The following is a 15817-nucleotide window of genomic DNA, read 5'->3' on the forward strand; positions in this document are numbered from 1 at the left end:
AAAATAAAATAAAATAAAATAAAATAAAATAAAATAAAATAAAATAAAATAAAATAAAATAAAATAAAATAAAATAAAATAAAATAAAATAAAATAAAATAAATTAAAAAAAAAATTAAATAAATAAATAAATAAAAAAAATAAAAAAAAATATATATATATATAAAAAAAAAGAGATTTGTATTTTTATTCAATACATTTTTGCTTTTCACTTTTGCTGTTTAGGCCAGTGTGGCTTGACAGGCCACACATTTATTTGCAGTAAGTTGACAAATGACCTCCTCTCTTCATGCATTTCTATTTCTTTTCCTTAAGCATAATTTTATTAGGTGGTGGACCACTTTAAGGCATCAGAATTCATCTTGATTTAAAGAGCATGTAAGGGCAAAAGAAGACAAAACCTCAGCATTCACTTTTAATAAACAAAACAGTATCACATGTTGGTGTCAATTCTAATACAGTTATGCCTTTTTAGATATTATCTTCATAGTTTTCACACTTAATGTGAACTAGCCTTAAAAGGTCACTCCACTTTTCTTGTTTGAAAATAGGCTCATTGTACAACTTCTCTAAAGTAAATAGTTGTGTTTGACCATTTTTTATCTATTCAGCTGATCTATGAGTCTGGCAGGAGCACTTTTAGCTTAGGATTAGACCATTAGCATCTCACTTAAAAATGAGCAAAGATTTTTGATAATTTTCCTATTTAAAGCTTGACTCTCTAGTGGCATTATATAGTAAGACTGATGGACAATTGTGCTCCCTGTGCAAGTATGGTGGTTAAATTGGAAGTTACGTAGCTAGGGACTATTTTCAGATGCTACATAATATCATTGCTAGGGCCAGACAGAATCTGCAGGCTTTTGATATTTCGGCACAGAATATGTAAAAACAAATCTGTGTTTTTTTTTGTGTGGAATAAGTAACTAAATATAGTATAAATACAGTATAAATATAGTGACTAAAACTAAAATATAGAAGGAAAATATAACTTTTAAGTTTTATTAGTCAATGATATCACTAATTAATATAAAAACTGACATGTTTCCACACATTAGAATAAGAAGATAAATAGACTCGTAAATAGAATAGGTGGGGGTGGCAGGGGGGTGTTGTGGTGATGTTGTGAGTATGACTCGGGTGTGAGCAGGGATGGCGATGGTGGCAATTGGTCAAGGGTGTAGAATTGGCATTTACGGAGGGGATGTGTCCCCACCAATATTCAATGATTATTGAAATGTCCCAACCAATACATTTCTAAATAATCGACTTTCATCTGACTGCCTCCTGGATGCCTACCTAGGGAGTTGTTCCAGGCATGTCCCACCGGTAGGAGACCTAGGGGAAGACCCAGGACATGCTGAAGTGACTATGTCTCTCAGCTGGCCTAGGAACGCCTCAGGATCCCCCCGGAGGAGCTGGAGGAAATGTCTGGGGAGAGGGATGTCTGTGGTTTTCTACTAAGACTGCTGCTTCCGCGACCCGGCCCAGGAAAAGCGGTTAAAAATTAATGAATGAATAAATGACTAATACAAAATAATAAAATAATGCTCAACCCTTTAGTAACCTACATGTGCAAAAAAAATAGTTCTCTACGAGTTCAGCGTAATACTATTAACCAAGGCTGTGCAATTCATCGTAATTCGCTTTCGATTTTGGCCTCTGTGATTATAAGAAACTATAATTGGGATAAAACAGTTAAATTGCGTCACACACCTCTCTAAATTTCTCTCCATTCATACCTCCTTAAAGCCCGACTGCAGTTAAATCATGTATATTTACTTTTGCAGCATGGGACATGATTGCTCTTAGTATTATTAAGTGATTATTTTATATTATTAAGTTCTTTAATAATATTTTTAAAAGTGCAAAACAGAATTTGTGCTGTTCAGTGCTGCTCTAAGGATGTATGTCCACACCAATGTCAAGAGCAAATCTACTACCTTGTAATTGGTAATAAGTGAGGAATAAGTAAAAGTCGGAGGCCTTTTATACTGTATATTGGCCTAGAAAACTTTTCATTATCCCTCAGTCTCAGTACACAATGTGTAACTACAGAGGAGTCAAGCAATAAATAGGAAAATAATCGAAACTCTTTGGTCAGTTTTGAGTGATATGCTAATGGTCTAATCCGATACAATAATCTATGCTAAGCTAAGCTAAAAATGCTTCCGCCAAACCCAGAGATCAGCCTAATGGATTGAAAAATGGTAAGACGATATGTCAAATGTTTAAAAAGTGATGTGTTCCTTTAAATGACAAATAATTGCATATATCATTATTTTTCTACAGACTTTAAAAATCAAATGCATTAAAGACACAACCCCAAATGTTAACATTGTGATGAGTTTAGCATTTTTTTTGTCTTTCACTTCTAGATTTTAGACCACTGCGGCTTGACAGGTCACGTCTTTATTCCAGTGAACTGACATATGACCTCCTCTCTTAATGCATTTTTCTTTCTTCCTCTGTAGTTTCTAACAAGCACCATTTTGTGGATGGTGGCCTGCTTTACCAGTTCAGGATGAATTTCCGGCGAAGGCGGCGGCTGATAGAGCTGTTGAACGAGCGCTGCCGCAGCATCCCGGAGAACCACGACAGCCCTTTTTGTCTGCGCAAACAGGGTTCTGAAGGGGGAAACACCAGCTTCCTCTCAGGTCAGTCCACATCTTCATTAAGGAACATCAATTGATATATATATAGCTTTAGTGGACAGAGTTACAGGTTGTTTACAGAGAATTAATGTATAGATCTGTTGGTTATCTAGCTGTTTATGTGGTGTTTATGTAGTTAATGAAGGTAAGATAATCTAAATGCTGTAGTTTAGTAAGCTGCTAAAATCACAAAGCTAACACATGAATATAGTGAAGTAATGCATCGTCTGGAAGAACCGTGTTCAATTTAAAGTGTCATATTTCTGCACAAGCATTTATCAGCTGTCAGGAGATTTACTGGTGTATTTCTTAAGCAATATTAAATGTGATATAAACAATATAATAAATATTATATTTTTAAATATACAGTTGAAGTCAGAATTATTAGCCCCCCTTGATTTTTTTCTTTTTTAAATACAGAGCAAGGACATTTTCACAGTTGGTCTGATAATATATTTTCTTCTGGAGAATGTCTTATTTGTTTTATTTCAGCTAGACTAAAAGCAGTTTTATAATTTTTTAAAAACATTTTAAGGACAAAATTATATATTTATATATAATTTTAATCATTTTATGTATTACACTCAAAATATATATATTTTTTGCTCGTTCAAAGTACTTATTTAAAATGAGCTGAATCAACACAATTCTCGACATTTTTTTGGGACAACTTAATTTTTTGTGTTCAATCCACATCAGTTTGTTAAAAGTGTTAAGTTAACTTAATTGATTAGTGTTGGGACTACATTAATAAATTGTGTGGAACCCTGCATTTTTTCAGTGTATGTGTAATGCATTTGTAATAATTTAGTGAATAAAAATGTATTACATGCAGGCATATTGTGTTTGTAAAGTTAGTTTACAAGCATTTATCTTAAAGGGCACCTATTTTACCCCTTTTTATGATTTAATATTATGGTTTTTCTGAGTGTGCCAGTTTAGGTTCAAAACACAGTTAAGATTTTTTTGATGTGAGCTTGTACACAGCTCGCTGTTTTAGGGGTGTGTTGCTTCACATGAAAATTAGTTTCAAATTTCCGCCCAACGTAACAAGGTGGTGGAGCCAAGAGCTCCACCGCTCTGTGTTTGGCAACAGACAGGCAGGCTGAGAGAAGCAACATGAGTGAGAGGGTCAGCATTCAGCCGTGCATGTATGACTCGGATACAGACCAAGCAGAGAGCACACACTCATTTGTCTCTTTGCATAGTTTTACAGCCAACTGTGTGCCAGTTAAAAGTTCTGAGCTTGTACACCTAGACTAATAACCAAGCACTCTGAATTAACTTTGACTGAGGCACCGGATGACCCGCTTAGAGCCGTGACATGGCACACCAGACACGCATATTCGCATGTTATTTACAAATGAAACTATTCAGATGGAGCTCTTAATCTCTTAAACTCTTAATCAATATCAGAATTACTTTTGCATGCTAAAGGGCAATGAAGTTATGCAGTTTAAAACAACAATCTGAAGGATGACATCACGGCTGAAGTATTTCTTTTAGAAAGGTATGTTTTGAAACTATTTTAGCTACGCAAAGCTTATGTAGATTGTGTTGTTGTTTATGAATGAGTTTATATGCACGGAGGTGTAGTTCAGCCACTTAAAACGTCCGGCAGAAGATTGGCTATTTTTTGAGTTCTTGGGGTATCTTTTACAGCATCGATAATACAGTCGGTTAAATAGACCTGAGCATTCGTTCAGTTGTTCAAGAGTAAAAAAAGCTGAAAACATGAGATGTACAAGGATCAGCGAGCACAATTGACAATGAAAAGTCACTCGTTATCTTGGTAACATAAACATAAGTGTAATGTAAAAAGATGATTGAATATTTCTGTTTATAGCACAGTTTTCAGTTTTTTCTGATCAAAATTTTTTATTTAGTTTAATAAAAAAAAAACATAGTAAATGTGCTATTCTGTCTAACCAGCTTTACTAAGGTGAAGGTTTATTTAAATTCACACATTTGTTCATTTTTAAACAGTGACAACCTGTGACAGTTTTGGGGAAGTATAATTCCTGGACCCGCTGGCCTGTCCACAACTATGCTTGATAAAGTGCGTGTCTCCATAGAGTTTTCTAACTGGTGAATGACATGATCTAGTGTTATATCTAATCAGTGTGCACTTTAGAAGGTAGGCGTGGCTTTAGAAGGTAGGGGAGGGTCGTAACATTTCTAAGCTATTATGCTAATGCTAGCATTCTGGCAGATCACCTACTTCACCTTTAATTAGCCATACTTGTGATTTGTAATTAGATTTTAATATTTGCTTGTGTGTGTTTGGAAGGAACGTTCCACTATTCATGGAGGCCCCCAGTTTAGAAAAGAAATAATAACGTTAAAATATTAATGTTTATAGACAGACTTAACAACATATGATAGTTATTATAATTATTTATTGAAAATTATAAAATAGCTTTAGGATGATCAGTCGGGGCCCTAAGCAGTTGCTTACCTCGCTTATTTGTTAAGTCCGCCAGTGGTAACAGTTCAAAAAAAGCGCTAGTTTTGGAATCACTTTCAGAATTACTTTTTCCTGCTTATTAATGACAAAAACTCTAATAGCCAATCAGAATCCATCAGCATTTAAAGTGACAGATGTCAATTTTGTGTTTTTTTAGTTATCATTTTTAATGTGAACAACCTTAACTCACAATGAATTGCATTTATCAGTATATTCTAACAGATGAGTACAGGATTGAATTGCACTCTCCTTCAGTGCACAGCCATTCATTATCATTGACAATTTGATATTTAAAAGATCTCACATCCTGTTAATACTCAAATATGAAAGTGTAGTTTCACAGATTTTTCTAGAACTCGTTGGGAAAGTTAGTCTGCTGGATCTTTCATATCATCAGCTTTTTATTGAAAGTATGTGAAAGGTCAACAAGCAAGTACAGATTTATGGCCTTTCATGCTATTATTTTAATAGTTATTTTATATTAGTTGTATACAAGAGATCATGTATTTAATCAATTTTATTTTTCAGTGCTGCTTCTGTTACAAAACAGGTTCATGCTCTAGTGTTTTGACACAAAATGCTATGCTAAAAAAGCTCCAGCATCGCCATTTATCTTGTTGAGTAATGTGTAAAGCTGTTTTAGAGTGTTTTTTAGTAACACACCGTCATGAGTAAGTAGAGGAAATTATCTCAGTGTGTCTCGATACTGAAGCTCTCTGGTTCCACTTGGAAGAGTTAAATAAATTATGAACTCATTTTTCATGGGCCTGATTTCTGTGTACTGTTTGTACAAAATAATGTGAATTAGGAACATTGTACACAAAAACTGCTTTCTGTAATAAGATTAAAGCCTTTGTTAAAAGGATTTTGAATGAAAATTTAATAAGATGTAATAAATATGTTTTTTTATAATGAACATTACAAGCTGGAACATTTTATTTCAGCAACACATAATTTAGTTTAAATAAAAGAGTGCTAAAGTAGCCTAAATTAAATAAACAAACATACAATTTGTTTATTTGTTTATTTTATTTGTGTGATTTGTTTATTTATGAGCGTTTAAAAAAATCAGACACTAAATTTAAATAATTTTTGACATAAGGTTTCATTGAGAGAAGAGCAATCCCCTTTCCTAATCCAGAGCATATATTGAGTAAACATCATGAAATTGAACATTTGATATTTAATAGTGTGTATAGCAGGGACGTGCGTCAGGGTTTGTGGCTGGTGAGGCTCCTTTAGGGTCATATTTACAATTATATACACCCAATATATTTGCCAACTACTGATTGTGTTGCATTTGTCATATCATCACATGTGGACACACGCACGCACGCACGCACACACGCACGCACGCACACACACACACACACACACACACACACACACACACACACAGGATTTTGCACTATGTTCCTACCTTTACTTTAAATTTTGTCTTAAATGACTCGAATTACGCTGAAATGATCGCGTTATCTTCTGTCCCGTCCTTTGAAGCAAGCCCTTTAATACATCCAGGAGATACAGTGTTACATCCAGGATTTTTGCTGTCAGTCAGAGCAAAACATAAAATAATGGACTACGTTTCAATGTTACTATGTTGAAGAAGAGCAACCACTGAACAAGAATAACCGTGAGCTCACAGGCACCCTCTTCATTGCAGCAGAGCTACTGACTGCTTCACCTCTTTTGTTTTCAATTTGGCTGCATATCAGATCCTAACACTAAGGGGCTCTATTATTACAATCTATGCATGTACAAGTCCAAAGCGCAGGGTGCAAAATTCAAGGGCATGTCAGAATCCACTTTTGCTATTTTAAGGATGGAAAAATCCGCCTTGAGCCGTGGCTCATGGTCTAACAGGGTTGAGCTTATTCTCTTGGTGAGTTATAGGTGTGTTTTGAGAATCTCGTCTCCCATTCCCTTTAAGAGTCAGTTGTGTTGCGCCATAGTGCTATTTACATGACAGACTTTGTAAGTGAAAAAACTAAGCATTTCACTAGTAAGAAAACAGTTAAACAGAGCATCTACAGCGCGAGAATGAGAGATGAGTCTTCTCATTCTTTACTTAAACTTTCACTCTCGTGTATAGGGAAACTTGTTGTACGCACAGACATCCATCCATTTCTTAAGCATGAAGATTTATTTCAAAACTATTACTAAATTCAGTTCTAATTTCCAGCAAATTAATAAATAACCAGTAATAGCCAATTAATTCTATCCAAATACACATGCTATGCCCCATATGGTTTAAAACTTGACAGGTGGATAAATCTAAGCTTGTTTTTAATAAAACAAATATAAATATGCATATAATAAATAATACTGCTAATAATAATGACATTATACCAAAGCTAATTGTCATGAATAAACTAAAAAAGTCCCCCGAGATGAAGAAGACATGAAGTTATGGTTGTTTTATATTTATGTAGGATAGAAAATAATATTTTTGTAATATTTTAATCCTTTAATTCTTTTTCATATGTAAAGATATTTGCGTATTGCTGTACGTCCTGTGTGTATTAAGCAGTGTGTGAGCGAGGCGCACAACTAACGCGCTCTGCGCTGGAATATAGACCAGCTTTGATCTGGTCTATTGAACAGTCTATTTAAGTTCCTCATAATAGCAACACGCCAGCAGTGCGCCTCAACACGCCTCCTTTTTAGACCAGAAAGCCTATGGGCGCACATATGTGCGCAAATGCATTTGCTATTTAAACAGCGTGGTGCAAAACGTCAAAACAACTCTTGCGCCGCGCTGAAACTAACAAACAACAACTGCATCGCGCCTTGCGCTGCATTGCGCCGGGTGTATGATAGGGCCCTAAATAATTGCTAAACATATGTAAAATACATTACCTATTATATGCAAAATGAGTACACATAATAAAAATGTCTACAGTGTATAAAACATTTTAATTAAAACATTAAACATTTTAAAGCATTACAGTAGCATACAATGAGTGAGCAAAAGGCGCACGCTCAAGCTAGTGTGCAGGGGATTGCGCAATCTGATGAGAGGCACAGCTTGGTGCTGCCTCACCTTGCTTTCTATGCTGTAATTAAACAGGAAATACACAAAATACAGCAATGTTTATTGTTAAAATGATTGAAAGCGTTTGAATCATACAGAAATTGCATTTATAGAACACGAGTGGACAAATATTTATTTTATTAGTAGTATACATCTCATGATGGAAGGTGAGGATGACGACAGGTAGCACTGCTTCACCTGCCTCCCCTGACAGCATGTCTCTGGTGTAAAGAGTTCAACACCGGAATGTTTAATCTTTTTCCAGTGTTTATGATATTTCTCTAGCATGAGTATTTGCAAAAATGAACATACAATAGCAATTATATATAAAACATACTGTATGTGTAGTTACAGTCTTGGAATTTTTACGCTATGTAGAACATACTATATATAGCTTTAGAGTTGAATATTATTACATTTACATTAATACATAGATTATTATTTCCTGCCTTTTGATATTTAAGTACCACTCCTAGTAAACTCCTTTTTCAATTGGAAAGAGTTTATCTTCTAATGGTGGGATTAGTGTTTGGCTGTAGCAATTATAAAACAAGACATGTATGATGCTTCTATTCAGCTAGCTAAACTCTTTGGGCTTATGATGTCATTTGCCATATTGGATCAACAGCAGTGCTAAAGCACATATGATGCCTGTGTCTTGACTGTTATTTCAGTTAGTGAATACACATAAAAGGGATGTTTACATACCATAACACTATCTACTCAGATCTTGCATGGATGTTGTTTTTCAGCAGGCAGAAGTGTTTGCTGTTCTCTCTCTCACTTCCTCTTACCCACTCTCTATCTAACCTCACTGTTGTCTTTCTCAATGTGCTTCCCCTCAGTAAGCCCCACTAAAGAGATAAAGGTGGTGTCGGCGGTGCGGCGGAGCAGCATGAGCAGTAGCTGTGGTAGCAGCGGATACTACAGCAGCAGCCCCACACTCAGCAGCAGCCCGCCTGTTCTCTGCAACCCCAAATCAGGTAAGAGCGAAGGCCAAAAACACATGAACTCCCTAATAGCACACACACTCTGCAGAGATGTCTATTTAAAGTATGTGTTTACACATGAAAGACATATTACATCTATGCCTCATCTTCTGTTGGATGCATTTATAATATCCCTTTAAAGGGTAAGTTCACCCAAGAATGTAATTCAGTTATTAATTAGTCAGCCTCACATAGTTTCAATCCCCTTAGACATTCAGAACATATTTTAGATGAAATCCTGGGGCTCTCTCACCCTTAACCCTCTCACCCTTAAGAAAATAAAGCAAAATTGTCAAAACATTCATTGTGACTTCAGTGGTTCATAGGGAAGATGACTTTATTCACATATATTGAATTAAAATGGTCTCTTCACCAATTTGAGTGCATGGAAAACTTGTGTATGAGTGACCATGCTGTCAGTCCATTTGATTCCTTTGTGCGTACTTAAGAGGAACTTACTTTACTCACTCATATTTAAGAACAGTATGGAGGAAGGCCAGTCAGCTGACAGGAAGCAGGAAACTATACAGAGATTAGTCAGAGATTTTCTTACTATGGGGAGATGCCTTACCATTGGAAAAATGTAATGCTAAATTGGTCATGTAAAGCATATAATAGCCAATCACATTGTGGCTTTTGGTGTCTTTTCCTGTATACTGCCACATACATTAGCATTAGCTGTTATGCTTTTTAAGCTAATGATTTCAGGCATGCCTTCAGTAGGCTTTGAGGCAGCATGGCTAACACAAGGCTACTGTAACCAGGGAAGTGACGCTGACAACAGGGGTGCGGATCCAAATGCAGGTTTATTAGAATGGTCAACACAGAGGCAAACAGATGTCAGGGCTCAACAATAAGGACTGCCCGATGGCCCGGGGCCAGTGTGTGAGATGCTCGGGACAGTAGACAGGATCATTACTGGCCCGATCGGGCCACTGCTGCCTTGTCACTAAAGTTTAATTTGCCTGTGACTATTTGTCAATTGCGTGCAAATACAGTTTTAGAATTGAGAAAAAGTTTGTGCTTTCAAGCCTTCAAATGCTACCTTCTTGGTTCTTCTTATCTGATTGGATGTTGTGAGCATGTTATTAGTACAGCGAAGAGATAGCAACATGGCGGTAACATCAAATGATGGTGCTAAAGGAAAACATTTTTTTCTAACGTCTTGGAAGCAGACATATATGAGCGTACACCATGACTTTATTGAATTTATGTACAGTTTGCAGTCAGTTTGGCCGGTCTTTAGCCATCTTTTATTTCAAAACACTTTGAATTTTGCTCATTACACATTTATTAACATTTTTTTAATATTTAAATTCTAGATTTACAAACATTTTGACACGTTTTCATTTTATTTGTAGCTTGGTGGGGCCAGTGAAAATATTGGCAGGGCAAGTAAAAATCTGAACCACTGGTCCGATTGGGCCAGTAGAAAAAATCCTTAGCGTTGAACCTTGGATGTATACAAGCAATCCAGAATCGTAGTCAATAAACAGGCAGATGGTCAGAGGCAGGCAGCAGAAAGGAATAAACAAGGCGAGATCAAAAACACACCAAAGAAGGACAAAGAAAAACTCATTGTAGTGTCACATAAACAGTAGACAAGTCTCAGCAGTGAGTGTCTCAAAGTGAGCCGAATATATGTGTGTGTAATCATTGAGCAGCATCAGCTGTGAGAGTGTAATCAGTCAGGATCTTGAACCGGTTGTGTGTGTGATGCATGACTAGGTTTTGTAGTCTATTATGAGGCAGGATTGTAGTTCGTGTGAATGTGAATGTTTTCCAGCGATCTCTGATGGTTAGCTCGATGGTGATCATGACAGCTACTAACAGCTTCCAAACTTTTCTGTATTGTGGAGTTTTTCTTTGTTTGGACACACATTTTCCCTTTTCACAATATTCTTGCAAGCTTGTGTATTCTCTGTTTTGAATTCCTAATACACTTTGGAACGTTTACAGCACAGGTTTATTTTCTTTCGGGTATGGCGCATTGAACTGTATGTTTTCAACAGACTGAGCTTCTTGCTTTATTTTGTTGTTTTAAAGCCCATTGAATGTTGTTGAATATACTTTTTGTACCACAGTTATTTTTGTGTAATTCTTTTAACACTTACAAACAGCTAACACAACTAAATCTGACCCACTTTAAACTTTGTTACCTTCTGGTGAGGATGAACATTGCATACAGTATGGATGTACTGTGCCTCAACATAAATAAAGCCACAGAGGCTGGAAAGGCGTTTTAAATAAATCTAAATGTTTAATGAGTGAACTAAAAAGTATTTATACTGAAACTGTTATAGTGTTGTGATTAATGTGCAGGCCCTGTGCAGGCCTAGGGAGGGCTTACTTGATAGCTAGGTGAGGGCTGCCCATGCAGGGCCAGCAATGACCAACGTTTTGTCAATGATGAAAGTCTCAATTAGACATATGCCAAAATTCAATAATCAAATGTATTGTGATAACTGTAGAGCGTTGTATTTGCATTGATATTCATAACAGCTTAGTAGTTCAAACATGAACATTTCAACATTAATCTGGACTACTACATGCTTGAAATATTGATTGAAAATTCTGTGACTATTTATAAATTTACAGTCCATTAGTTCACTACAAAAGCTTTTATTAATGTTTTATAATTTAAATTACTTGGCCAATGCCTTAGAACACATTAAAATTGTAGTCTTAATCCGATTACAAGTCATATTAGTTTTATTAAACAGAGTTGATAAAATTCTTTTGTAAATTAAAACAAATTACAAACTTTTATTTTAGATGTAATGACCTTTTAATTATATTGTTATAACATTTTATTTACATCTGTGATGTAGTATGTAGTTATAAACTTTTATCTTGTGTGCAATTACTGCGTCATTACATTGTAATTATATTGTAACTACATTGTACTTACATTGTAGTTACATCCTAAATAACATTCATAAATGTAAATTTTTCTTTGTACATTGCATGAACAGTATTTGTTTATGGTTGTATAAGTAAATATACACAGTACACATGTAATACAAACTTTTTTCTTGTGTGCAGTTACTGTGTTGTTACATTGTAATTGTTGTGTCATTACATTGTAGTTACATTTAAGATAATATTTACAAATGTACATTGTTGTGTATTGCATGTGCAGTAGTTGGATATCTAAACATAAATATACACAGTACACGTTATTACAAACTTTATTACTACGTCATTACATTGTAATTGCATTGATAATGCATTGTAATTACATCCAAGATATTATTTCTATACTTAAATGTTTCTTTGTTTATTTCGTGAACAGTGTTTGTGTATTTATACGCAAATATATGGAGTACATACATGATTACAAACTTTTTTTGGATGTAAGTACTCTGTGAAAACATTGTAAATACATTGATATAACATTGTATTTACATTGTAAATATATTTATAACACTGTAATTACTACATCGTTATAACATTGTAATTACATTGTTTATACATTGTAACATGTTATTACAAACAATTATTTTGGATGTAATTACTAGGCCGTTACATTGTAAATACTGTCATTATATGTATTTACATTTTAGTTACATTAAAAATATTTATAACCGTAATTTTTTTCTTGTATATTGCATACAATAATTGGTCATCTATAGTTGTAAACGTAAATATACACAGTAAACATGTAATTACAAACCTGATTAATATGTCATTACATTGTAATTACATTGCTTTTGCATTGAAATTATTTTTCTAGATAATATTTCTATACTTAAATGTTTCTTTGTTTATTTCATGTACAGTGTTTATGTATTTATATATATGCAAATATATGCAGTACATACGTAATTACAAACTTAATTTTACAAAATTACATTGTTTTAACATTGTAATATGTAATTAAAAACTTTAGTCTTGGATGTAATTACTAGGTTGTTACATTGCAAATACTTTCATTATATGTATTTACATTTTAGTTACATCCAAATTAATATTTTAAATGTAAATATTTCTTTGTATATTGCATGTACAGAATTTGTATACATTAATAGTTTAATTTATAGTTAAAAACATTATAATTATATTGTTATGTTATAATTACTACATGATTAAAACATTGTATTTTATTGTATTTATATTGTTTTTACATTGTAATTACATTGTTAAAACATCGTAAATACTACATTGTCACGACATTGCAATTACTACATGCATTTACATTGTTATTACATTGTTATAACATTAATACATTTTAGTACATTGTTATTACAATGCAAACACATTATTACATTGTCTTGACATTGTTATAACATTGTATTTACATTGTTATTACATTGTAATCTCTACATTGTTTTAACATTGTCATTACATTGCTTCAACATTATAATTACATTGTTATAACAGCGTATTTACTACATTATCATAACATTAGATTTACTACATTGTTATAATATTGAATTTACCGCATTGTTATAGCATTTTTTACACATTGCAAATACAGTATTACATTGTTATTACTACATTTTTATAACATTGTAATTACTGCATTGTTATAACATTGTAATTACATTGCTTCAGCGTTGCACTTACATTGTTATAACATTGTATTTATTACATAGGTTTAACATTGTTCTTACATTATAAGGTTTAACATTGTTCTTACATAGTAATTACTGCATAGTTTTTAGACTATAATTACATGTTAACATTGTTCTTACATAGTAATTACTACATAGTTTTTAGACTATAATTACATGTTACAACATTGCAATTACCACATTGTTAGTACATTTTAATTACATGATTTTACACTGTTTTAACATTGTTATAACATTGCATTTACATTGTAATTACATTGTTAAAATGTTGTAAATACTACATTGTTATAGCATTGTAATTACATTGCTTTAATATTGTACTGTGTAATTACAAGCATTTATCTTGGGTGTAATTACAATGTCATTACATTATAAATACTGTCATTATATGTATTTACATTGTAGTTACATCCAAAATAATAGTTTTGAACATAAATATTTCTTTTATTATTGCAAGTACAGTAATTGGTTATCTATAGTTGCATGTGTAAGTATACACAGTAACCATATCATTTCAACTCAATTACTTTGTCAATCATTACATTGTAATTACTTTGCCTTCGCATTGTAATTACATCCTAGATATTATTTCTATACTTAAATGTTTCTTTTTTATTTAATGTTCAGTGTTTGTGTATTTATATGCAAATATATACAGTACATACGTAATTACTAACTTTCTGGATGTAATTACTGTGAAAACATTGTAATTACATTGTAAAAATACACTGTACACAGTATGCAGTACATATGTGATTACAAAATCTTGGATGTATTTACTGTGTGATAACATTGTTATTACAGTGTTTTAAGATTGTAATTACATTGTTTTTACAATGTAATTACATTTTTATAACATTGTAATTACTACATTGTTTTTACTTTGTAATTAGTACATGGCTATAACATTTTAACTGTCATTATATGTATTTAAATCATAGTTGCATCCAAAACATTTTATAAATGTAATTATTTATTAGAATCATGCATGTACAGTAATTTTTATTTATAGATGTATACGCTAATATACACAGTACAAAGTATGCAGTATATAAGCAATAACACACTTTTTTAGATTGCAATTACATTGTAATTATGTTATAACATTGTGGTTACATTGTTATAACGTTGCATTTACTACATTTTTCTAACATTGTAATTACTACATTTTTATATATTGTTAAACTTTTTTGGGTGTAATTACTGTGTAATAACAATACTTTTACATTAAAATTATATTTTCATCATTTTTACATTGTATTATTTTGTTATGCCATTACATTGCATTTACATTGTTATTACATTGTAATTACATTGTTAAAAATATTGTAATAACATTGCTTTAACAGTGTAATATGTATTTACAAACATTTATCTCGGTTGTAATTACTATGTCATTACATTGTAAATACCAATCTCTTTCTCACAGTGATACCAGTAAATATCCAAAGAAATTCTGAAGCGACTTTACCGGTAAATTTATATATATATATATATATATATATATATATATATATATATATATATATATATATATATATATAAACGCTGTTCACACAGACAAGGACGTTACGGAATTTTTCTGAAAAGGACCATTCACACATCCGTTCCAAAATACAGGAAAATTTTGACATCATTAACCAGATATGGCCTCTAAACAGCTGCGCTTGAACTTGTAAACATTTGACTAAATAACAACCTTTGTGTATGGATCAGTGTTGTGAACAATTTGGATGAAAACATATGGAGGAAGACTTTCGCATTTCGATATTTTCATAATATGTGTGTGTGCTGGTGCTCAACAGCTGCATTACTTACACACGCGGGAGCCTGAATGTAAACAAACAACGGGTTATCAAAAGCATTTTATTGATAATTATTTACACTGTTGACATTAAGAAGAAACATAGAAATGTTATCTGACTAATATATAACAGCTAAATGTGTCTGGGAAACATTAACAGGCTTTTATTCTCACAAACCGCGTGGATGTTAATGCGTCTGAATGTTCTGATTGGCTATAGGAGTCTTACGTCAACGCATTCTAGGCGTGAATGCACTCTTTCCAGCAATCTTCCTTCTGTGTTTACACAGCG

The 15817-nt window shown here is 33.1% G+C and overlaps 1 protein-coding gene across 2 annotated transcripts in view; it reads left to right on the plus strand.

Annotated features, from left to right (window-relative positions):
- deptor (DEP domain containing MTOR-interacting protein) overlaps window positions 1-15817 on the plus strand; it is a 92866-nt gene that overhangs the window by 37744 nt on the left and 39305 nt on the right. For both annotated transcript variants that reach the window (NM_001442356.1, NM_001077320.2), the window contains 2 exon segments: window positions 2475-2657; window positions 9001-9138. In NM_001442356.1, coding sequence (NP_001429285.1) covers window positions 2475-2657; window positions 9001-9138 — 321 coding nt within the window.

This window comes from Danio rerio, chromosome 16, assembly GCF_052040795.2.
Source record: "Danio rerio strain M-AB ecotype USA chromosome 16, GRCz13ab, whole genome shotgun sequence".
Lineage (NCBI taxonomy): Eukaryota > Metazoa > Chordata > Actinopteri > Cypriniformes > Danionidae > Danio > Danio rerio.